Consider the following 26,904-nt stretch of genomic DNA (forward strand, 5'->3'; position numbering starts at 1 on the left):
GCAAGAAATCTCAGTTGAGAAAATGCCTCTACAAGAACCAAATGGAAGGGGGGGAGGGCCCAGCCCACTGTGGGTGGTGCCATCTCTGAGCTGGTGGCTCTGGGTTCTCTAAGAAAACGGGCTGAGCAAGCCACTGGGAGGATCCAGTAAGCAGCATGCTTTCATGGCTTCAGCATCAGCTTCTACATCAACGATCCTGCCCTGTCTGAGTTCCTGTCCTGACCTCCTTCAATGAGGAAAGTACTACGGAGGTGGAAGCTGAATAAGCCTCTCCTCCCAGCTTGCTTTTTGGTCATGGTGTTTCATCGCAGCAAGAGAAACCCCACCTAAGACTTAAACACATTATGCATACAGACACAATAATAAGTGAAGTGTTTTAAAACTAAAATCTAGATAAAATAACCATGGAATCACAGAAAGAATCTCTGTATCTAAGCAATGTCCTTTTGCATCTCTTGTCACCAAACGGCAGGACTAGAAATAAGTTACCTCTAATTGAGTTGTTGACCAAAGGGTTCCATGGAAACCCCAAAACAACCTAGGCTGTTGCCAAGACTACAGTTCTACAAATTGCTTACGGCCCTATTGCTGAAGACAACACTACACAAGTTACCACCGAGCAGGGAGAAGTCCAGCTGATGCCTACCTAGAGCCTTCACCCCTCCCGACTAAGTGTTCAGTCTGGAATGCACTCTGCATAGTGAAGAAGGGTAAACACTAACCCAGTCTACAGTGGCCACCCATATACCAATGCACTAGTGCAGTGCTTCTCAACCCACTGGTTGTGACCCTTGGGGGTTGCATATCAGGTACTCTACATATAGATATTTACATTATAATCATGACTATGACAAACTCGCAGTTATGAAGTTGTAATGCAATAATTCTATAGCTGAAGGTCACCACAACATAAGGACTGTACCAAAGGGTCACATCAGTAGGAAGGTCGAGAACCACTGCCCCCGTGCAACAGTAGCACAGGACTTGTGGTCAAACTGGCTGATATCTGACTGAATGTATGGCCCACTCGGGAAGTTGGAACGACCCCTGACACTGTGCGGGTGGCACGAGCATGAGATTAGCTGGGCCAGAAACTAGGGTAAGCCCAAAGACTACCGGTGTCCTAGAGAATGAGGCAAGGACACGACTCCTAAGGCTACTCTGCTGCACTCACACATCGGCGCCTTCGCTCTGTTCACACTATAGTTAGTTTGTTTTCTGAGAGACAGGAAAGGAGTGGATCTGGAAGGGAGGGAGATGAGGAGGAGCTGGGGGGAGTAGAGGAAGAAGAAATCATAATCAGAATGTATTGCGTTGAAAATCTCTATTTTCAATAAAAGAGAAAAATAATGTTTAGAAAATGTAATTAAAAGTAAATCAATCATGTCCTTTTGGATCCATACAAAGGCTAGCAGGTCACGGTGCCTGATGACCTGAGCCCAATCCCAAGGTCCGCATGCTAAAGAACTGTTTCCTACAAGCTGACTTCCGCCTCACTCACGTGCTTCAGCACATGTGTCCAGGCAAACTCATAAACCATAGATAAACACAATTTTTAAAACATTTCAAATACACATTTTTTAAAAGTCCTTTCAAACCAGATAGCTCACACCTGTAATCCCAGCACTTAGGAAAGAGAAGCAGGAAATTCAGGGTCATCTGTGGACCACGCTACAAGAGATGTTGCCTCAGAAAACGTTCTTCTCTGGACTGTAGTTTTAATTCCCACTACTAATGACTGATGCAAGCTTGAAACAGATACATACAAATGGTCACCCCAAAAGTGGCAGTTACAGCAATAACCCCCAAAGAAGCCAGGATTGAGGAAATGGTGAAGCTGTCCAAGTACTACCCTACAAACATGAGGACATGACCTGGGGGTACCAGACACCCAGCACCCAGATAAAAGTCAGGTGGAACAGTAGGTAGCTGCCCCAGTGCTTGTCAAGGGAGAAGACAGAAGAATCACTAAACACACAGGCAGCCATCCTGGCCCAGCCTCAGAGACAGTCCCTGTCCCAAGAAATAAGGTGGAAAGCAATCAAGGAAGATATGTAATCTGACCTGTAGTATGTACACACACACACACACACACACACACACACACACACATACACCTGTACACTCTGATGAACACTTATACACATATATAACACAGAAAACATAAAGAATAAAAATTAAGTCTGATAACCTGTCCTTTCACACACTCTTAAATACCAGTTGCAATCTTTATCCATTTAAAATTTACAAATTAAAAATAACCAAAATTGAAAACTCCATAATTAATGTTACTCCAGTCACAGGTCTCTAAAGTATTTAGGAAGGACAAAGAGAATTCCCTCTTATACCGCCCTAACAATTTAAAAGTAAACAGAAATGACAATAAAGACATGCTTGGAATAAAACTCCACTAAGTAAAACATATTCTAAATACACAGCCTTGAAAAACTGAATAATCTAAACCAAGTAAACATTAAACCCGCCCACAATTTACTAGATAAACAATTACAAGCTAAAGCTGCACAACTGTACGGTCATTTCTGCAATGTCGTATTAGACTCTTACTGTCTAGAATCCCACCACAAAAGTATAAACAGGATGATTTTTTTATGCACAGTGCCATTTTGTGATCTGTAAGCACTCAGTAATATGCTAAGAATAATCACATGTCCAAAACACCACTGCCAAATAGGAATCATAAATGTCAATAAAAGTTTTCATTTGCAATGACAACAGATTTATACCAACTGCAGTCAAATCAGAAGAGTTCCTAGTGTCCCATCACCTCCATTCAAAGACCATGTAATCTGGAATTTTGTTTTGGTTTTAATTAATTCTTGGAAAATTCTCTTCAATGTAATTGATCATATTCACTTCCTCTCCTATATCCACTCCCCATGTCCTTGGTATTTCTGAGTTTTTTAACCTATTACTTGCCAGATTTGAAGCAATTCCATTTTTTTTTTTTTTGAAGCGCTATGTTTCCTGTTAGAAATGCAAGGATCCTAAATGTGGAGCTACTGCACATAGGTGTGGCCAGCAGTGCCGTCCTCTCCTGGGATGGAAGTCAATATAATTCTGATGCTTACCTGTCACTTGGTGGCCTGGGCTCTTCTTGCAAGTATTTTTGGGTATTCCGCCTTCGCACTTTAGGAAAAACATGCTTTCTTGAGAAATGTCTGTCCTGTGGCTTTGAGTCTTCCTGTGATATGATATCTTCTATGTCATCCAGCAGCACATCACAGGATGCAGAAGGCATTTTTTCTAGTACAGAAAAAAATTGCAAAGAGCAGAGGTTTATGAAAATCCACTTGGCATGGTATTGGTAAACAATTCTCGCCAACCTTGAATCTTATCAACTCTGTTAAGCCTAAGTCCACAGAAAACATAAGCAGATAAACCAAACAACTGCAAGTCCTACAGATATGGAACGTCCCATGACTGAACTGAAAACGTCATAATACTCTGGAAGGAAAATAAGACAGGGTCTTTTCAAGAAAAAGGGAACAGAAAGCCAATAATTCCCATCAGCCACTGCTGCTGAGGCCAGTGACCACCAAGGCCAAGTGCTGTGAGAAGGAACTGCTGTGCCTGACTTTCAGAAGGATTGGTGGGGTCAGAGAGATGGCTCTGCAGATGAGAGAACTCGCTGACTTCACAGAAGTCCCAGGTGCAGTTCCAGTACTCACATGGAGGCTCACTGCCATCATCACCTTCTTCTGACCTCACTGGGCACCAGGCATACCTTTGGTGCACATAATACATACAGGCAAAACACACACACACACACACACACACACACACACACACACACACACACACACAACCTACCAGCCAATATCCCTGACAAACACAAATGGTAAAATCATAAATAAAATGTTTGCAAACCAAACATAGGTGTGTATATCAAACACATCAAATTATCTGTATCCCAAAGATATAGCGATGGCTCAGCATACATTAAGCCAATAAATGTAATAAATCACATAAACTTAAAGATAAAAACCTCATGATCATCTCAACAGATAAACAAAAAGCCTTTGACAAAATCCAACATGCCTTCAAGAGAAAAGTCCTAAAGTAGGAGATAGAGAGATGGTTTAGCAGATAAGAAAGCCTGCTGTTCTTGCAGAAGACCTGCTTGTTCTTGCAGAGGAACCACATGGTGGCTCACAACCATCTGTAATGGAATCTCTTCTGGTGTGTCTGAAGACAGCGACAGTTTACTCATATAAATAAAATAAATAAATATTTTTTAAAAATCAAAATTGACAGCATAGCTTTAAAAAAAGAATAATAAAAAGAAAGAAATGAAAGGAGGTGGGACTGAAAGGGACCCAATGCAGACCTCAACCTCCTCTATTCGCACGAAAGATTACCTCCTCCTTTCCTGCCTTGTGCTTGCCTTACAATCTGTCACTGTGCAAACCCACCACGGTGCTAGGGTGAGCCTACTACTGCCCTGCTCAAGCAAAGTCCCAACAATGCTCTCTTAGGGAAAAAACACTTAGCACCCTACAGTTCTCTCATTTGAAAGAAAGCTTCTCCAAAAGTCATGTGCATTTAGATATATATCCCCCACCTCCGTCCTCAGACTTCTTCAGCCATCGCTCAACCAGCACTGTCTGACGTTAATGGCACACAACGACATACCATGACTGGTTCTGTCACCTTATGACAGAATTACACAAGTGCAGCTGTGGCACACCAAACACCTCACTGAAGCAATTCTCATGGGCATCAGCCACCACACTCTCCTGGGCCTCTTACTGTGTGAGCCACCTTCATGTCTTTGGCTTGTTGCTCATCGATGCACCTTCTCAGGCCTGGAATAGCCCTTGGCTCCGTTACAGGAATTCCTGCTACAGTCACTGCCTGGTGACTCACTCCAAGGCCTTGAAATGCCAACCCTGGGCTGATATGACCAGCTTGATGTTCCCCTGAACCTCACACTAAGGTGTACAACTGACCATTGCACATCACTGCTTGAGTGACAAATGAAACTTCACAAGTCAAAACCCAAACTCCTGGTCCCCTCCCTATCCTGTCAGATCACCTCACTGCTTCCCTTTTCCCTTTACAGACATTCCAGTAAGCTTACACCCAAAACCCTAAAATTACTCCAGGTTCCTTTTTGTTTTTCTCTAAATCCAATACACCATAAAAATTCTGTTAGTATCTCCCAAAACTGAGACTCTGCTTGTTACCACTCCCATACGTATGATATTCATTACCCAAGTCATTTTTAAATCTTATGTATTATGTGTATGATATGTGTCAGGCACAGGAGTGGCACTGCAGACAGTTGTGTGCCACAGGACCCTTCCTATCACCCTCCCCTAATCTCACTTTTGCTGTTGATGTTGTCTGCATTGGATTTGTATTCTTTTGTAACTGAGGCACTTAATCACCTGCCCAGATGTTCTTTACTCTCCTTCTATTAGAACATACACTCAGTAAGAGCAAAAATTTATGTAGTTTGGTCATTGTTTATCTAAGGTGCATAAAACTCTAACCCCCTGCAGCTTCTCAGTAACATTTTTCACCATGGGCAGCCCAGCCTAACAAAATACAGGCCTGGCTGTCTCTTAGTTACTTTTCCTGTTGCTGTGACAAAGTACCAGTAAAAAAGGTGGTTACTTTGGCTCATAATTTGAAAAGCTACAGTCCATCCAGGCAAAGAAGGTCTGATGGTGTTGGGTGGCCCATCACACTGCACCTACAGTCAGGAGGGAGGACGAATGCTTGTCTCAGCTGGCTTCCTCCATTTACACACTTTTCAATTCAGTCTTAAAGCACAGCCTGCGTTCAGACACGAATTCCTTCACCAGCTAAACCTCTCTGGGAATCTCACAGATACAGATATCAGGTTCAGCAGACCTCCAATAATCTTGATATCCACTGTTCTAGAGCTATTATTTCATAAAGACTGACTTAAGAGACTATGTCACATAGATGCTACTAAATCAAGTGATTGTAACCTGTATAAAAACGATGCAATGAGAGAAAGAACAGTCTTCTCAACAAATGGCACCAAAACAACTAGATACTCACCACACACAAAGAAACGCAGCTCACATAATACTCAAAAGTTAACTCACTTTTAGGGGCTACAGACCTAAACTTAAGGACCTACTACTAGGAGTCTTATACTTATCACAAGAATCAAGTGTCTCAATTGGACACTGGCTTCTTAGTTAGGACAGCAAGAGCACAAAAGGAAAGAACAGGTTAGACTTCATCAAAATTAAAGTGTTTCCACCAGGCTCGGAGGCTTGTGCTTGCAATTCTAGCACTTGGGAACTTAAGGCAGGAGGATCAGGAGTTAAAAGGTCATCCTCAGATACAAATCAAATTTGAAGCTAACCTGGGCTATGTGATACCTGTTCTCAAAAAGGGAAGGAAAAAAGGGCAATTCTCGTGCTTCAAAGACAACATGAAGACCATGAGAAGGCATGCAGTGGAAGGAAACAGTAACTCATATAATACAAGGGATTCTTATCATAGTAAATAAAGAACTCAAAAATACAAACAACCCAAATTAAAATATGGGAAAAGGAGCTGAAGAGACATATTTCCAAAGAAGATATGTAAGTATGCAATAAGCAAAGAGAGTGGTCAGTAAAACAAGGGAAAAGCCATTCAAACCCACAGAGATAGACCACTTCACACTCCCTGGGCCAACCAGAATCACATAACCATGTTAACAGCAGTGAATCATTTCACACAGAAAGAAAACAACAATCAGGCCTGGCACAGTGGTGCACACATTTAATCCCAGCATTTGCAAGTTTGGTCTATACATTGAGTTCCAGGCTAGCAAGGAATACACATTAAGACATCAAGAAATTTAAAAAGGAAAAAGGAAAAAGAAAAATAAGATAACCCAGCTAGAAGACGTACAGAAGCAAGCCTTCAAGAATGCCATATTTGGGCTAGAAAGAGGGCTCAGCAGTTAAGAGCACGTATTGTTCTTCCAGCTAACCTGGGCTCAATTTCCAGCAACCATATGGCAGCTCATAACTATCTATAACTCCAGGATCTGACAACCTCACAAAGACGTACATGCAGGCAAAATCCCAGAGCACATAAAATAAAAAATAAATATTCTTAAAGAGAAAGAAGGAAGGGAGGGAGGGAGGGAGGGAGGGAGGGAGGGAGGGAGGGAGGGAGGAAAGAAGGAAGCCATATTTAACAGCCAGGTAGAGAAGTAGGATTTGACAGAGATTAAACAACAGCCAAACAAGATGTGCCAGAGATGACAAAGGATGAGAGCATGTCCCTGCTACTTAATGAAAATGAAAAACTAAGGAAAAATTACAAAAATGCCTCTCTGATTTAGCTATAGAGAAATCTAGTTTTCACCAAATGATGGTAGCTGATTACTAAAAAATTGAGACATCTTTCTTCATATTCTAACGCATAGTTGATGACTCAAATATCAAAAAAATTAAAATAAACCAATACCTACCTTGATTATCTGAAATTGGTCTCAAGTCCTCTTGAAAGATGAATCTAGAGATTTTAATTTAATTAGAAAATGCAAGTATCCTATAAGTTCATAAAGCCAGTGTAAGACCTCCTTACAACTTCCTTAAGGAAAAAAAGACGCATCTAGTCACTCTGAAAACTGCTACCCTGCACTGTAACGCCCGAGCACAGTGGAATCACAAAGGAAGAAACAAGTGATCCCTTGTGATACAGTTCAGTTTTTTAAGCAAAGGACCAAAGAAAAGGAGTCGGGGGAGAAAGGGCACAAAACTCAAGCGACCTCCCTATGCCTAACTTCAGTCAGTGTAGAACACTCATTTTCCTGAAAGCCTGATCACTTAGCACAAGTACATTCAAGAGAAAAGTGAGAGGGGAAAATAAGGACAGACCATACTGAAAGTCCCTGACTATGCACCGGCCACACCGGCCTCTCTCCAGGCAGCGCTCCAGCATCCGATGCCCCACGCCAGCTGCCAAGTCTTTTTCAAACTGCGAAAACAAGCAGGAGATCGGCCCAAAGAGGAAAATCTGCGGAAACGAGGCTCCGCCAAAAATGAGGCTCGACCCACAGTCGCTAGGCAATGGCACATTTGCCCCTAGTATACACAAATCCAGAAATTCACCTGTTCAAGACTGAGAGAAAGACCACAAGCCACTGTCAGGAAACTACACAGACTTCAGATGGAGCGCGCCATGACACTGATGTCCCGCCGGGCTTGTGTGCGCATGCTCCGCGACGGTAGCCTGGAGAGGTCAAAATGCGTCACTGTTTCAAGTTTGCGTTTGGCCCTATCTATAATTGTTACCAGATTGTTTTACAGACAAAGGAGAAAATACATTCCTACCTCATTATGTTCTTGGAGTGGCTTATCAACTTACTTCTGCTAACTTATACCCTGTACTGCACATTTAAGAGATTAACATAAACATCTCGCCATTTATTATTATTACTCCTTACAAAAAGGAACTGGAGACTTTAAGTACTTACTTACTAGAGTAATTACCCCCAGAGTAAAGTACTTACTAGAGTAATTACCCCCGGAGTAAATCATTTTCAGTACATTCATTACATTTTTCTACTTCACTCCTCTATCTATCTATCTATCCATCTATCTATCTACCTACCTACCTACTATCATCTCTATCTCTTTTGGGAGACAGCATCTCTCTACGTAGCCCTGTCTCCTCTAACTCACAGAGATCAGCCTGCCTCTACCTCTCAAATTCTGAGATTAAAAGCACGCACCACATGCCCGGCTAATTTCCAAAATTTTGTTATTTTGCTAATAATCATTTAACAAAAATCATTTAACACCAAGCTCCTGCCTGCATTTGCCTCCTACGGCTGGGATTATGGCTGTGGCTCACTGCAGCAGGTTTATATTTCTGCTTCTGCAGAGACAATTTAGCCTAGGTAGTCAGGTTTCATTTAATACTTCCATAAGAATATGTGAGAAGAAACCTCTATACTTTCTTAACCAGTAATGCATAACTTTACATTTAAAAGCAAAAGAAAAGGATAACATGAAAATATGGAATAAAATCTCTGTTTTCCGAGTGATGCAGATGTTTGTTGAAGGGTGGGTGGTTTAGCGGTTCATGTATTGGGACGCAGGGACTTCCGAATGCTAAGGAAACGTTGCATCTTCTGCCCCTAGGTTTGTTGTTGTTTTTGTTGTTTGCTTGTATGCCTCTGTCGCCATAGTGAAAAACTAAGGGGAAAATGTAAGCAATAATTAGACCAGTGAGTTCTTACTACCCTCAACGGACAAAGAAAGAATAAATCCAGAAATTATAAAAATTTACAAACAGATTTGGTTTATAACTAATGGATTTAAATCAATCAATAACCTTTTCATGAGACACATGTGTGAGAGTGTTTGGTTCACAAGTGCATGTGAATTGTCTGTGCAGAGATTAGATGGACAGAATAGTCGTGACTTGAGACAGAAAAATCTATTTCTCAGGAGAATGGGACAAATGTAGGTGCTCTTAATGTGTGAAGTCCAGACATTAGGCAAATAGGCTGTGATTTTCAGAAACTTTCCACAGCCTGTGACCAAAATCCAGCTCTAATTCAAAACAAGGGTGCATACAAGAATTGATGTTGGATGCAGGGACTGAGATCGATCAGGCATAAGAAGTTCCTTGACAGAGTAAAGCTCCCTGGCTGAAAACCATACAACAGCAATTTTTAAGGAAGAGCTTGCCCCCAAGAGTTGGATGACCCCAACAGGAAAGAGTGGTTGTGTGAACAAAGGGAGAACAGGAGAAATGCTATACCAGCGTCAAAAGAAAGGCTGCCTCTAGTGGATGAGTGCCTCAAAATACAGAGCAAGAGGGAGGCGCTGAAGCTCTCCAATGAACACAGACAATGTGACTGAAATCGCCTCCAGTCTTCGGAGGCGCACTGAAGGGCATTTCACAAAGTAACCACTAGAGGGCAGCGTGCTGCACTTCTGACACCAGCTATTTGCTCTAGCATTTCACGTAAATGGCGCTGCGCTAAGTGTGCAATTTTCTCTTTTCAGGCTCCTGAAACCTGTAGCCCTTGCCAGAGCAGTGGGAACACTACATTCCCTTGCCATAGGGCAGGTAGCCTACCCAGGCCCAGAATTCTGGGCTTTTGTCATAAGCAAGAATCTGATGCTGGCCCTTCAAAAAAAGAGAAGGGTGGGGGTGGGGGGAAGAAGAGGAGAAAAAGGAGGGGGGAGGAGAAGGGAGAGGAGGAGAACCTGCCCAAGGCTGTTTCAAAGGAAAAGCCAAGGTAAGAGAAAAAAAAATCAGTAATTCTAAAGACAATTTTAAGATCCCTGCTATTCAGCATATCTAGAGCTGAATTTATTTCTAAGTTGTTCAATTTTGCAAACAAGTAAATTACTACATTTTTCTCGTTTAAAAAATCCATATACATCTGTATTTCTTACAACCAAAAGAATTCTGTCTGTTGTTGATGGTGGCGATGGTAGTGATGTTTTGGTTTGGGTTTTAATTGTAAACCCTCGTGTACCCCAGACTGCTGTCCCCAAATCTAAGAATTTCTGATTCTCCTGCCTCCACTTCTCAAGTGCTGGGATTAAAGGCACGAACCTCAACATATTAAAATTCTTATTGTTAGATATTCTCCCAATTATTTAAAATAATAACTCACATCTGTTGTATAATATTCTCATGGTTTAGAAGTATCAGCGGAGGCATGATGTTCTCCCTATCCTTCTAATACATAATAATACAGAATAAATTTGATGAGGAATACAGCTCAGTGTTAGAACTCTCACATGCCCAGGGCCCCAGGTTGGATATCCACTGCTGAAAACACTAACAGTGAGACAGATCTGTTGTTCACATGAATTAAGTTACGTGATTTTTACTGCAGGGACTCAGTATGCTAAGGACTATTTTAAATGCTCAGAAAGGAAACTCGACAACGTTCCTACCTCCTTAAGAGGGTAACAGAGACATACCAGCAGGTAGACACGTACAATAAATATAGACAAGCGTGGTGGCACTCGGCGCTAACCCCTCATTTGGGAGGTAGACGTGAGGGAATTTCTGTGAGCTCCATGCCAGCCTGGTCTACATAGAGAGTTTCATTCCAAATAAAGAGTGCAAAGCAAGAGAGGAAGATACCTAATACTGACTTCTGACCTACACACACACACACACACACACACACATACACACATACACATGCACACATATACATACATACACACACGCACACACATATATATACATACACACACACATATACATACATACACACACATATACATACATACACACACATACACACATATACATACATACACACACATATACATACATACACACACATACACACACATACACACATATACACACATACATACACACGTATACACACATACACACACATATACACACATACATGTATACATACACACATATACATACACATACATACATGCACACATGCACACACATATACATACACACATACTTACATACATACACACACATACACACACATACATACACATGTATACACGCACACATACACACATCTACACACATATACATACATACATGCATACACACACACATACAGAGAGAGAGAGAGGGAGGGGGAATTATTGTTTTCTTTCTGTCTTTCTTCTTCTTTCTTTTGATAGTGCTTCACTGTAGACCAGGCTGGCCTGTAATTCACTATGTAGACCAGGCTGGCCTCACACTCACAGAGCTATATCTCTGCCTGCCTCTGCCTTTCTAGTGCTAGGATTAAAGGCATGCTCCCAGCCTGTATTGTATTCATAATAATGACAAAAATTGCCAAAAAAAGACATCAGATTAAGGAACATCAAAAATCAGAGTCTGAAATTTTTTTTTATTTAGTACACATGGGCACCATGCATGAGTGAGAGGAGATAGATTCATGTAAGACAAGTGTGTGGAGTCAATTCTCCTCTTTGATCTTTGAAAGAGTCCTGGGGACAGGATTTGAATTTCCAGGCAAAAGCTGCACCTTTACTAACTGAGACATCTCATTAGCTGAGGGCTCACGGTTTTTTAAAGTGGTCAGATTAGACTGACTAAGAGAAAAGGGACTCTAAAAAAGTCTGAGCCCAGCATACATCCTTAATCCCAGAAATCCAGAGGCAAAGGCAGGTGGATTTTGTGAGTTCAAGGTAAGCATGGTCTAGAATAAATGCAAAGCCATCCACAAAGAAGAGTGAAATTTCCATGAACAGAAATGAGGGAAGGAGGGACTGCAGGCAGAGCAAATATGAGAGAAAAAATGAAGGATAAAGAAGCATCTCCCCCATACCCCCAACACAACTGGTGAGTTATTTTATAAGTGCTCAGAAGTACACATTTAAGAAATCTCATAAATCAAATAACCTTCCTCCCAAATATTAAAAATATTTGAGTTGAGGATAACAGAAAATCCTTGCTCTCTTTAAATGGTATGACTTGAGATACATCTAAGCATCAAGATGTATTTTGACTTCTGACCTCTACACAGGTACAACAAGCAGGCATGCGTGTACACACACACGCTGATATAATTTTTAATTACTGTTTGAGAATTTCATTTGAACATGCACATTTTGTGTTTGACAGAATCCAGTCCCCCACTCTCTCCCACACACCCTCAATACCACTTCTCTCTCCCAAGATTTTTATATTAAATTTTTAGAATCTTTATCTGGGAACTATTTCGAACTTCTTTTTTCTTTACTCTTTGAAACAGGGCCTCTCTCTGCAACTTGCCATGTTGACTAAGCTGGCCTTGAACTCACAGAGTTGAGCCTGAGTCTGCCTTAAGATAGAAGGCATTCACCACCAAACCCAGCTCATTTCACACTTCTTAAAAATCGCCCAAATATTGTAACTGATACATGCATGATCTTTATCCCCAGAGAATAACAACTCACATGACCACAGTGGTCACAGCCAAGACACTTTTGTGGCTATAATGCCACTCTGACTGCACTAATCCTAAGAGAGTCTTCCGTTTCCTTATCTTCCCTAACCTTGATGTTTTAGAAGAAGAATGGTACAGTTATTTGTAAAATGTCCCTTGGCCTATCTCAGCAAAGGCATGTGACAGGTCTCCTTAACAGTGATTTACTTTGAACACTTGGTCTCACCGCTGTGAAACAACTCTTCCACCCTTTGTTATCAGTGAGTGACTTGAGGGAAGACATGCTGAGATTACAGTAGCATCTTGTTCCAGAGCATGTTGCTGCCTCTAATTGAGGCATCTCCAAATGACCCTGCAGGGAATGATTATTACTATGGCATTTGCCAAATGGGGACTTTCCATTCCTATCATTCCTCCTGCTTAGATTATTGAATGGGCTTTCCCTTCTCATTAATCTGTTCAATTATTTATATTGGTATGGATGAGTGTGCTCATTTTATATTATAACTTCCAAGCCATTACTGGTATTATATTGTTGCTCAAATGGTCCCAAATTTGGCCATGGCTTTGGGTTGCCTTCAGTGTTCTCTGAACACGGCTTCATTTCAGTTATGCATAGATACATCTTTCTGTTATTGCAATATGTGCCAGAGCTCATCTTATACTTCTCTACCCCTTCCCTGCAACCAGTCTACTCTCCACAGAACTATAGTTCCTATTAGCTTAAAGTGCTATTTAGAGACCAAGATAGGAAGCCAAAGTTGTGATATACATTGATAGTTCCAGAGTATGGGAAGTGAAGACGAAAGGGTCAGGAATTTAAGGCCAGGCTCTGATACAAAGAAAGTATGAAGCCATCCTGAGTCATGCAACACTCTACAGTGGTAGGAGGCAGGTAGGTAGCAACATTTACTGCTCCTGCCAAAGACCTGGATGATGTTCCCAGAATTCCTATAAAGGCTGTTACAACAGCCTGGAAGGCCAGTTCCAGGGGACCAGATGTCCTGTAGAAGAGCACCTGTGGGATGAATCTGAGGCATGCCAATGCTGCGGTGGAGGAGAAGAGGAAGAGACAGAAAAAAAGACCAAGAAATCACAACTGGTGGGAAGAAAGGAAAACAAGAATGTGGGGTCCCAGAAGGACCTCTGAAAGCTCAGAGGTGGAGATGGAAGGCAGCATTAACCGATGCGGAAGATGCAGAGAAAGGGTGCTGGGCAGGAGACATCAGCGTGAACAGCCTGGACAGCAGTTTCTGGAGGATGATGGGAATAAACCTTGAATGGACTATATCAAAAGGTAAAAAAGGGAAAGGAACTAGAGACAGGACACCAGCCAGAAGCAGAGAGATGGGACTTGTAAAGAGGAAGGTGTGTTCAAAAGGAAGAATTGTGTTGAAGATCCTATCTTTAATACAAAGCAAGAACATGCTTAAATGCCACATCGCCAAGAAACGAGAAGACAATGCTAGCAGAAAGACCATTAGAATGGTATTCCTTGAGATATAAATATTTTAAAAATATCAAAAGGAAGTCAGGACTGGAACTCAAGCAGATCAGGAAGCAGGAGCTGATGCAGGGGCCATGGAGGGATGTTACTTACTGGCTTGCTTCCCCTGGCTTGCTCAGCCTACTTTCTTATAGAACCCAGGTCTACCAGCCCAGGGATGGCACCACCCACAGTGGGCTGGGCCCTCCCCCCTTGATCACTAGTTGAGAAAATGCCTTACAGCTGGATCTCATGGAGGCATTTCCTCAACTGAGGCTCCTTTCTCTGTGGTTACTTCAGCTTGTGTAAGTTGACACACAAAACAGTACACACAGGAAGTGGAAACTTAAGGGTTCTTTGAAAAGTTGGTTGGATGATGTTTTGCTGGGACAAACATATGAAGGAACATTTCATGAAAGTGGACACAGGAGAGAAGACGTTCTGCTAACGCAAGCACGTGAAGGACACGTGATGAAGGGTTCTTTGCTGACAATGTGTTGGTCCGCCTTACATTTCATATGTGTGCTGCATTTGTTGAGACACTACAGAGAGAAACACACCGAGAAACGTCTGCTGGTGTACTGCAAACTTGGGCTGATTGGGTGCACGCGCTGAGGCAAGGCCTGTGGAGGTCACGTGATGTTTGGAGTGCTGTGGTGGAGTCAGAGCTCGCTGGTACAGCTAACTGCGCAGTGCTTGTGGGTCTCAAGTCTTTGCTTCCCTGAGAGAGGACTTCTCCTGATGCTCCTGTTGGTCCTTCCTCCTGACTCGAGCTGAGACTGAGGCCTGGCTGTTTCTGCGAGGTTATGTCATCACCGTTGCTGACCCAACTCTACCGAGCTGGACGGCTGGTGCGTCCGTGAACTGTTCGCAAGTGGATGGAGCTGCCGCTGCTGACCTGCGAACTAAACTGCCGACTTCCAGACAACACAGACAGGAGTTGCTCCAAAGAGCCTTTCTAAGCAGGTCCGCTTCCCCCATATTCTTTCTTTTCTACTACCTCTGGTGGGTGGTGGGCTAACAAGGAGGTTAAAGTGTTTAAGAACCATTATTAAAAATAAGGCTTGAAAACATTAAAGTTACAGGCATGTGCCTTTAATCCGAGAACATGGGAGGCAGAAGTAGACGGATCTCCGAGTCCAGATGAGCTCCAGACCAACCAAGTCTACACACTGTGATCCTTTCTCAAGAACAAACAGCGAAAACACATTTTAAGTGTTTCAAACAGTCTGAAGACTCAGTTGGTAATTGATAGTCCTGGGTAATCGCTTGCCCAGGATGCAGGAGGCCCCAGACTTCACACTGACACAAAAGGCAGGGAGAACATGATACGAAAGTCTATAATCCCAGCACCCCCCTTCCCCCAGGAGGATCAGGAGCTTGAGGTCATCCTCAGCTACATAGAACTTTGAGGCTAACCTGAGCTACAAGAAACCCTGTCTCAAACAAAACAAAAAAACCCAAGCAAAACATTTTATTTGTGACGTCTTAAAAATCAAAGTTTAAAAATGTCTTTAAAACAACAACCAAAAATGGGGAAGTATTTCATTTCAGCTTATTTACTTGTTCCAAATATCTGCAAACCCCTCTCCCAGGCTGCCCACTCTACAGGAGCAGAGATCAAAAGAGAAGGCAAGGAGGACAAAATAAAGGGAGAACAAAAGGTTTTTTGCTTGAAAATCACGGTCTCATATTTCCCTCCATAGCTTCTCAGATGTTAGTAAGGAGGGAGGAAAAAAATGTTTAATGAAAGGCACTCAGTGAAGCTGTCCAGAGTCTATGCTTTAAAAAGATAATTGTATTCTATTTTGACTTATTTCTTTTGGGTGCACGTGCCACAGGGACAACCTGCAGGATTCAGTTCTGTCCTTCCACCATGTGCGTCCCCGGGACCAGACTCTGGTGCTCCGGGATAGTGAAAGGGGCCTTAAGCTCTTGAGCTATCTCAATGGCCAGACATCTATGTTCACGGTATATATTTACATACATTACACATAACTACCAGTAAAAGTTAGTTGTGCATTTTAAAGATTTTATTTTATGTGCATGAATATCTGCCTACAATGTATGCACACCATGTGTGTCTGTGGTGCCCGAGGAAGCCAGAAGAGAGCATCAAGCTCCCCTAGAACTGGAGTTACACAACGTTGTGAGCCATCATGTGGGTGTGTAGTGGCTATTTCTGGTTGTCAACTTGACTCTATCTGGAATGAACCACAATCCCGAATTGGGAGGCTCACCTGTGATCCTGATCTTGAGGCACAGAGGATATGGATCTTAGGACACTAAGGCAAGGAGATCTCTGAGCTCAAGCTCATCTGGGACAAAGCAAGTCCAAGATCCAGGCGTGGTTGGTGCACACCTTTAATCTGGGACACACCTTCAGCTGGAGACCTACATAAGGACACTGGAAGATGGAAGACTCTTTTTCTCTTCGCCTGCTTACCTTGGACTTCACAGCTGCTGCCGACCATTGTTAGGGGCTGGACTACAGACTAAGTCACCAACACATTCCTTGCTGTATAGAGACCCAGAAGTTCTGTGACTCAGGAGAACTCTGACTAATACAGGGTGCTAGGAATTAGACCTGGGTTTCCCAGAAGAGCAGTCATTGCTAGCGATTGCTGAGCCATAGCTCAAATGCCAGCCCCTGAAGTTTTCACCAGCAGTCAGTTAAATAAACTGATCTGTGTCCATCTAAAAAAACATGATTATATATGAACAAATCAACTTCGGGGAGTAATTTTACTTCCAGCAAATTTGTGTGGCCTATCAGTTTTGCTGATGGGGGCTGGAGAGATGGCTCGGAGGTAAGAGCACTGAGTCCCACGGTGACTTACAGATGTCTGTAACTTCAGGTCCAGAGGATCTGACCCCTTCCTCAGACTGTGTCAGAAGCTGTATCATCATGGCATGCACACACAGACATGCAAGCAGGCAAAGCATCCTTCACGTATGATTCTAATGAAAGAAATGGAGATTCATTTTGTTCAGTCCAAAGGCCTGTACAGGTAACTGGGGTGGGGGGGAGTTCTGATAGTGAGCAATAAATGTGAATGTTTCCCACATCCTAAGATCTTTTCCTAAATCAACTCAAGTACAGAGGACCACGGGGCAAAATGTACTCTCCCACAGCCTGTTTCCACAAACACTGAGTTTGCAAGAACTACACAGTACAGGACAAGCTGGGGATGCACTCATGTTTCCTGATCTGCTTATCGCTGAGCAACTGTGCATGTCTGACAGCCATGCTTATCGCTGAGCAACTGTGCATGTCTGACAGCCAATGCTTTTCTGGATAGAAAAGAACCTGTCGAGACCAGCCGCTGAGGTCAGGCTGTGCTCTACCCTAAGTTACTCCATGTTGCTTTAAAATAGTGGGTTTTCAGGCTATCCTTGGCTCCAGAAAACTACTTTACAAGCAGCTTTGGGTTCCATTTTGAGAGAAAAGAATGTTGCAGCCCCTGAGTGAAACCCAGAAATGGCGCCAACTGGCAGGAACCACACGTCTGGCACAGACTAATAAACGGCCAGTCCCTGGGACTAGGAAGGAAGCCACCCTATGAGTTCATTGGAAAGACTTAGAACTTGAGGCCATGTGGGTATAATAAAATCTTGTTAAGGGCATCAGACCCAAGAACATACGGAACACATCATATAGAAAAGGGACCCTGTAAAGTAACTGATACACACTAATGTTGTGATGCCAAGCCCCACGCCAACCTACATCTAATACCAGGGGTGTGTATCAAAGCCCAAGGACACTCTATTATTGACACTCCCTACCTAACTACCTGCCCCTACACCTAGTCACCCTTCTAGACCTGACCGGTTGCTTCCGGCTCCAGCCCAGTTCACCTTTTCCCGTTGAGCCCGACTTCTCGTATGCACAAGCAATTTCGCTAGTAGCTCCCACCCTGGGTTGGTCTGGATCATTATCATACGTACAGTCTCTCAGGTCTCTTCCGAAGCCTCTTGAAAACCGTTGACTCGTTCTCTTGACTCATTACGCAACCCACAAACATGTATAGCGAAAGAGACATATTTATTACGTGCTGTGTGATGGATCATAAGAGAGAAAAGACTTTTAATTAAAACTGGAATAAAGCACTTACGTTCACCTTGGCCAAACTACCAAAGTGGGTGGATTTTACTACAAATTCCTGATTCTACAGTAACGTTGCATTGTGTGGCCAGTGTGCCGTAAATCACTTTCACAGAGCTGTATGACCGCTAGGAGCACGTGCTCTACAAAGAAAATTAAAGGGTAAAGAACCAGGAAGAAAGAAGTAGATTTTACCAGTGCAGATCACACTGCAGGGTGTGTGTGTGTGTGTGTGTGTGTGTGTGTGTGTGTGTGTGTGTACGTGCGTTCGAATACCAGAGGATCCTTTCAGGAGCTGGTTGTTCCCTTCAGAGTGGCCCCCAGAACCACCCTGACAACAGGCACTTTTACTCAGTGAACCATCTCTGTAGCCCCAGGTTGCACTGTGACTCTCAGTTTTATGAAGATACACCTTTGAACCCTCATTGATATTTTTCCCTAAAGCTAGCTCCATCCAGTTGGTTCCCTGTCAAGAGAGCTTACTGATTAGTGACTGTCAGCCGTGGCCTGCAGAGAAGGTAGATGGATGTGCTGAGGGAAAAAGATAGCTGGAAAACAGGAGATAACAGGAACTGTCGAGACCGCCAAGTTGCTGGCTCAGTACCCACAGTCTTGAAGAACACAGAGGACGTGCCCTCATGGCTGCAGACCTGCCCCAGCGAGAATCAAGGACTGCGGACCCGAAAGGAGACCTGAAGAAACCACTGGCCCTGGGTGGTGACAAGATATTCTAAACTCCCTGAAAGATCTGAAGATTCTTATCTAGCTGGAGGATTCTGAAGAGGAACAAAGACATAGCATTGTCCCCACCCTTAAGAATCAATCCAAATGGACCCATCAGTAATATGGACAGAAAAACACCCTCCAGGAAGCTATCTAGTCCGGAAATGTTAAAGAAATGGCGTAAACCCACCTGGACACCTAAGTTGGAAAAATGAGCTCTCTGGCTACTGGTTCCCCACTATGTTTCCCCTTGGCCATACGTCACATTGTTGTTCAGAGGCAGGGTTTCTCTGTGTGGCCTGGGCTGTCCTGGAAGTCCAGGCCAGCCTGTTCTACAGAGTGAAACCCAGGACAGCTGGCTCCCCTCAAAGAACCACTGTCTCAAAAAAAAGGGGGACAATTTATTAATTCAAAATTATGCTGAGGATTTTAATTCTCCACTGTCAACAATGAGAAACTGAGTAGATAGAGTGTTGTATAAAAAGTCCACATATTATTAAATATAGAATCAAATGATGTTGGAAGTAATTAAGTGAGTTACATAGCCTGTGTTTATAATGCATATGAAATATTGTTTAGGCTACTCAGCTGTAATAAAGTTGGGGGCACTCAGCTTCCCAGAGCAAACAATATTGTTATAGCAGAAAGGTAAAGGGTATCTGGTCATCAAAGCAGTAACTTTATACATCACAGAACTAAATTTTCTAGGGATCCCACAAGAGTGGGGTACATACTAAAGCTTTGTAGACATTATTGATTACTGCCAGAGTAGTCATCTAGTGAGACTTGGCCTAAAACAACCAGTGTGCTGCTTTTCCACGGACACGAATCTCCTGTTTCTACTACTTCACCTGGCCCCATACTTCCTGTGTAGACATGAATGAAATTTACTGCATTTTCTGATTTACAATCTACTCTCCTTATCCTGTGCCAGTGTAAAGGGGGCACTTCTGAGAAAGCGTCTTCTACATAAGCGCTTCATCACTGCATCTCCGGTGATACAAAGTAAAAGCTGACGGTCTTGGCTTCGGTCAACTGGCCCTGGCTTCAAGTCCTAGGAAAGGCACTTCCTAATGCAGTGAGATGGTCACCACATTTAACACTCTCTGAACTTCATGTTCTTGCTTGTAAAAGTGGAATATTAAATAGTCCAATAACACCATGTGGTAAGTATTATGGTTTGAATGAGAGATGTCCCCACAGGCTCTGGTATTTGAATATTTGGTCCCCAGGGGGAAGTGCTGTTTGGGGTAGTAGGTTAGGAGGTGCAACCTTGGTGCAAAACAATGTGTCACGCACAGATGGTGGGCTTCAAGATTAAAAGCCTGATGCCATTTCCATCTCTTCGTGTCATGGTTTCTATTCAAGACATGGTCTCCCAGCATTCTGCCCCAGCCTCCACGCCTGTGGCTTGCAGCCATGCTTCTCCACATGAGGACTCTAACTCTCTAGGACTAGACTCCCAAATAAACTCTGTCTTGGATCAGTTGCCATGGTCACAGTGTTTTATCTCTGCAATAGAAAAGTAACTAATACAGCATAAAGAGAGAGAAGAAACATCACTTTCTTAAGTTCTTGTCATGATCTAAAGTAGGAGTTTTGGAGAAAGTGTTTAGTGCGTTTTTAAGACTGAGACACCAGGAATCAAGGTATAAAAATAAAAATATATTCTGGGAAGGCTGAATTCTCTTAGATCTTTGGGGAATTGAACAGAGTTTACTTCTGCAGAAGTGATCAGTCTGGGCCAGCAGAGTGGTAAGGACGGCCGTAAGGAGGAAGTCTCTCCATGAGTCTGACCTGCAGGGAGGTCCAGGGTGTTCCCAGTTCTTGCCACAGTTCTCTAGGTGGAAGGCTAGCGTCCTTTCCCAACATTCAGAGACCCTCAAGGCTGCAGCTTTGGGATCATCTTTTACCCTGACTCCAAAGAATTAGTCAACAGTGAATAAAATAATCCGATGCCAGAGAAGAAAAATGCTTCTGAAAAAAAGACAAATCAAAGAAATTTTCTTCGTTTTTTTTTTCTTATTTATCCCTTGACATTTTCAGGAGACCCTTTTTATATATTCACTATTATGCAAACCAAGTCTTGAAGGAGTTAAAGACAAGGATACAACTCACCAAAATCCCAACCCACATAGCAGAAATTTCCTTTTTATCAGTATTGTTGACATCAGACCAGCCCAATCTATGCCTAGCTTCCTCCATGACAGTCCTGCTGGAACTGTTTTCCTTGGAACAATGAATTGCTCCTCAAGTGAACCTTTGAGAGACATCGCTCAGGGACCCCAATTATGAGGCCCCATTTCTCTGTTAGAGCCCCAAGAGAGCAGTGACATCCTCTCTGAGGTGTTGACATTTAAGCAGAAGCTTAAATGTCATACGAATGAAGGATAAGAAGAAGGTGGGGGTTAGGAGACAGGCGTGGGAATCAGGAGTGTGGAAAGCAAGGGAAAAGGCATTCCAGAGCATGAGGGAAAAGGCATTCCAGAGCATGGTGAAGTCACGGATTCCGAGGTGCGGGAAGGATAGTAAGAAAGGGATGAGGAGATTGGCATGAGCGGAAATGGAGGCGGGTCTTCTGTGCGCTTCCTTAGCAAGAGGTATTTATCACCCTTGGGGAACTTGTCAGGGATCATGCTGTCAAATTCCCTGATGTTTAACACTGACAGGAGGTGGTCTGACAGATACAATATTAATAAAAGATTGCCCTAAGGGTCTGGAGGGCATGCTTATCTCCAAAACTCTATCTCTGAGTAAAGTCGGAAGAGCTGAGAGCTAGGGTGCACACCAGAAGGTTCTGTGGTTCAGTACCATGAGGTCAGATGGAGAAGTATGTGTCCTAGTCCGCATGAACTGTCAACTTGACACAGCCTGGAATCACCTGAAAAGGAGTCTCCGTTGCCAGGCATGGTGGCAAACACCGTCCATCCCAGATTTTGGGAGGCAGAAGCAGATCTCTAAGAGCTCAAGGGCAGACTGTTTTATACAGCCAAGACGCCATAGTGTCTAAAACAAACCAAAGATTAAGCACAGCCTTAATTAAAGAAAGGTTATTCCATGTGCGTGCCTCTGAGAGACTGGCTTGATTGCTGATTGATGTGGAAGATTTCAGTCGACTGTGGACCAATCTGATCTCAGCTCATATAAGGCAGTTAGTTGGGCATGCGCATGACTGGAGAAGCCAGCAAGCAGTGTTCCTCCAAGGTATTTCCTTCAATATCCGGCCCTGGCTTCTCTCAATGGTAGACTTTGACCCCGAAGCAAACGGCAAATAAATCCTTTCTTTCCCTCTGTTTATCACAACAACAGAATGTAAGTAGGACATATGGGCAGCTAGTATCCAAGAGGATGAGACTATCCTTAGCGTTGTATACTCCTGTCTGTTAAATATGTCTGACTTCCATCACCTACAGGATATGGAAGAAATAATAGTATATGTTAGGTGTTGTCTTAGCATTTCTATTGCTGTAAAGAGACACCATGACTAAGGCAGTGTATGAAAGGAAACATTTAATTGGGGGCTTACTTAAGGTTTCAGGGACCAATTCCATGATCATCATGTTAGGAATCATGACAAAACCAGCAGGCCTGGTGCAGGAGCTAAGAGATCACATCTGATCTGCAAGTCGCAGACAGAGGAAGACAGTGACACTGGGAATGGATTGGGTTTGGAAACCTCACAGCCCAACCTCAGTGACTCACCTCCTCCAAGGTCACAGCTCCAAATCCTTCTTAAACAGTCCAAAACTGGGGACCAAATATCAAATATATGAACAGATGGGGGCCGTTCTCACTCATATCACAGGGCTACGGCATTCAGCATTTGTGGTTTTCTCTCGTGGATCCCTTGCTCATGAGGACACTAAAGTAGCTCTATGGAGAAGTACCCATGGGGAAGAAACAAAGCCACCAGCTTGTCATATAGGAGAGTGTCAGCTTCAGTCAATCTTCCTGCCCCAGGCCCGTCTGCAGCAAATTTCACCTCCACAACCATCAAGCCAGCACCCCCGAGCAAAGCCGCTACTGAATTCCCGATCTGCAGAAAGTGCTGGGCTGTCTAAAGGCTCGCTGTTGTCTGAAGACAATATATTTCAGGGCTCTTAATATGTGCAACAGATGATAACAAAAATGTTGCCAAGCAGCCCACTAGGCGCTTCGCGGTGATAATTTGACAGTTGGTGTTGCCTGTGAGTTTGGGCAAGTTACTTCTGAAAAATGTTCATAGCACCACTGAAATCAATTTCAATATTTAAAACTTTTAGAAACTATTTATTTATAGTCTGAAACTGGCCTGCTTCTGCCTACTGAGTACCTACCTAGATGAAAGGTGTGTGTCACCAGGCCTGGCCTTACATTTATGATCTACTATGTGTCTCTCTGTGTGTTTGGGTATGTGAGTAACATCAGTGGCTGTGGAGAGGGCGTTGATCTCCTGAACCTGGAGTTACAGTCACAGCTGATGTAGGTGCCTGGATATGAACTCAGGTCCTCTGCAAAAGCAGTACAGCTTTTAATCAACAAGCCATCTCTCTAGCCCCATGTATGTATTTGGTTTTTGTGTGTAGCACACATGCTAAGGCATGCATGTAGAGGTTAAAGAACAACTGTGTGGCTCTCTCTCTGCTAATTAACACTGGGAACTGAATTCGGTTGTCAGGCTTGGTGGTAACCGCCTGCATACTACGGCAGCACACGCATCATCATTTCCGAGTTTAACACCAGAAATCTGCCTTTTCACGTTTCAAGTTCAATTCATAAAATCCAGCACCTGGACACCCTCCTAGGCTGGTTTGCATCCTTGGTCTTCACTTGGGTTGTCATGAGTACATGGACTAAGTCTTTTCGGGTTCTTTCACTAGGTTGCTCTCACTGTGAAGCTCAGGTTGCCAGTGACACCTGAATGCACTATTAAATAATAGATTTGTAAATGCCTGCCCTGCACCTCATTCCCTTCACAACTGCTTTCACACTATAGCTCTTGACCTTTCCTCAACAAAGGCTTGACAGTGAGGGTCAATGCCCCCATGCCCTTCCTACACACCCATGAAAAGCAAAAGCATTCACTGTCTTCTCAATCGTCAGTGTGACCACTAAGCCATACCATAGAAATGACAGCTGCCTTGTTCTGTGTGTGTGTGTGTGTGTGTGTGTGTGTGTGTGTGCATGTGTCCTCCTTCCCTGTCCCTCTTTGATTTGGGGGTTTTTTGTTTTATTCTGTTTTTCTTTTTTACAATGTCTCGCTGTGTATCCCTGACTGGCTTAGAACTTGCTATGTTTCAAAGCTTGCCTTGAAGGTAGAGAGCCATCTGGTTCTGCCTTCTGAGTTCTGGGACTAAAGGAGCACACCGTCGCACTTGGTTTGTCTGTTTAAAGATGTTTATTTTTACTTTATGTCTATGAGGGCTTTATCTAAATGTACATATGTGCACAATGTGCACAGAATGTGTGCCTGGTACCAGAGGATGACAGAAGAGGGTGTCAGATTTGTGGAACTGGAGTTACAGGTAAAACTGTGTTACAGTGCATAGCTGCTGGGAACTGAACTCAGGTCTTCTCCAAGGGCAGCAATGCTCTGTCCTCTGAGGCAGGGTTGTGCTTATAACCAGGCTGACCTGGAAACTTCCAATGCTCTTCCTTCCAATGCAGGTGTCCTCCTGCCTCTGCTGCCTGGTTGCTGGGAAGGCAGGCACTGGAGGTGATGACTCTCTTGACGATGTTTTTTTCTCAGATGTTATGTTTTCCACTTTGTGTTATTGTTTCTTTTCTGTTCATATTTACTTTACTTATTTTTCTATATTAAATAAAATATTTCCCATCCACATGAAACTCTTGGGTTGCCTCTCAGTAGGTTCAACTTTTCATCAAAGGAAACAATCTGTAATGGTTGAGATAAAAGCTGAGCCATGTGAAAAGTGAGGTGTGGAGACGTTCATATCTTTAGATCTGGACATAAAGGATTCTGTCGAAATAAGACATTTTATTTATCTATTGTAAGACGTGGTCTCATGAATCTCAAACTGACATCAAAGTAGTAGCTGAGGATGACCTTGAACTTGTGATCTTCTTGCCTCCAATGTTTTAATGCTGGGATTATAGGCATGTGACATCACACCTAGTTTATGCTGTGCTAGATTTGCAAGGATTTAACTGAAGCTTGGTGGCCAAGTGCGTTTCTTAAGTCATTGAACCATCTCCTTGGCCCCCAAACCTATTATTTGGGTATGAGAGTTGTTGGTAGTTTTTTATTTTGTTTTTGACCCAGGGTCTCACTATATATTTCTGCCTGGACTGGAGTTTGCTGTGTAAATCATCCTCACTTTGAACTCTCAGAAATCAGCCTGCTTCTACCTCCTGAATGCTGGAATTAAAGGCATGTGCCACCATACCTGGCTTTTACTGACTTTCCCCCCAGATACTTTTAATAATTATTTTTATTTTACAATATAGTGCAACCATGCTTTTTCCTTCCCCAAGCCCTCCCTGCCCCCCCATCCACCCAAATCCATGCCCTTTTTCTCTCTCTAATTAGAAAACAAACAAGAAACAACAACAAAAGACTGACAGAGCAAACTAAAAGAAAATGAGCCAAAGAGAAGACACAAGAAACATGCAGATGCCAAGACAAACACAGAACACGTATGAGCAAAAGACCTGTGAAGTAAAACAACATGCAAACAAAAATACTATGAGAAAAAATTCAACCATCACTGAGTTTGTTTTGTGTTGCTGGGCATGTGGCCTGGGCCTAAAGAGTGGTTTGTATACCCAATGAGTCTCCATTGGATAAAACTACTTTTTCCCTTCAAGAGTAGCTGTCAGTTATACTAGCTTCTGCTTCAGGATTTCCCCTCTCAGTACTAGGTCTCCATTTAGATCTTTGCAGGTCCTTGCATGCTGCCACAGTCTCTGAGTTTATAAAGCTTCAACCCTGCTGTGTCTAGAGGGCCTTGTTTTCATGGTTTTCTCCATTCTCATTAGCTTTTCTAATAAATTTTATGTCCTGGGGGAAGGAATTTGATGGAACACTTAGGAATGAGTGTTCTGAGGTGTCTCACTGTCTTCACGTTGGACAGTTGTGGATTTCCGTGTTCGATCCCATCCACCACAGGAGGAAGCTTCTCTGATGATGGCTGAGCAAGACTTTCATTAGGAGTCCCTTTATTGCCACATTCATTTACCAGGACAGTAGTATTTGGTTTTTCCCACGAGTCCATGGCCCACCTAAGGTTCTTGGCCACCCAGGAAGTGTTTAGTATGGGAGAAGACCTTAAATCCAGTCAGTTAATGGTTGGTTACTCTAGCAATGTTTGTGCCACTATTGTACCACTTGCTGGCAGGTCACCATTGTAGATCAAACAGTTTACCTTTATCCATTAGTGATGTACAGAGTGCTAACAAATACAAGGAACACTAGTCATTAGGAGTGAAAGTTCTATGTAGGAATCAATTGAGCTTCTCTCTGTTCAACAAGTTATACAAGTGTGGTCATCAACAATGGTGTTATAAGATCCATTTGTGAAGAGCAACCAATAGTCTTGCCAATAGCCTGGATTATTTAGGGGATATTTTCTTGGTATCTAGTATTCAAATTCTTAGTATATTTTGGATATGAGTCCTCTATTAAATGTGTAGTTAGTAAGAATCTTTTCTTATTCTGTAGACACTATAATTGTTCAAATTATAGTGTCCTTT

General features: G+C 43.0%; 1 protein-coding gene across 2 annotated transcripts in view; it reads right to left on the reverse strand.

Moving 5' to 3' along the window:
• CDKAL1 (CDKAL1 threonylcarbamoyladenosine tRNA methylthiotransferase) overlaps positions 1-8,196 on the reverse strand; it is a 468,079-nt gene extending 459,883 nt beyond the window's left edge. Inside the window, exons 1-3 of one of the 2 annotated variants that reach the window (XM_080917710.1) lie at positions 8,115-8,161; positions 7,472-7,515; positions 3,090-3,264 (exon numbers count right to left, since the gene is read on the reverse strand). In XM_080917710.1, coding sequence (XP_080773836.1) covers positions 3,090-3,259 — 170 coding nt within the window. In that variant the 5' untranslated portion in view covers positions 3,260-3,264; positions 7,472-7,515; positions 8,115-8,161. Of the gene's footprint in view, positions 1-3,089; positions 3,265-7,471; positions 7,516-8,114 lie in introns of both variants that reach the window. The other variant, XM_080917709.1, reaches the window with a different exon arrangement.
• Positions 8,197-26,904: the final 18,708 nt, after the last annotated feature.

This window comes from Micromys minutus (genome assembly GCF_963924665.1).
Source record: "Micromys minutus genome assembly, chromosome: 6".
Lineage (NCBI taxonomy): Eukaryota > Metazoa > Chordata > Mammalia > Rodentia > Muridae > Micromys > Micromys minutus.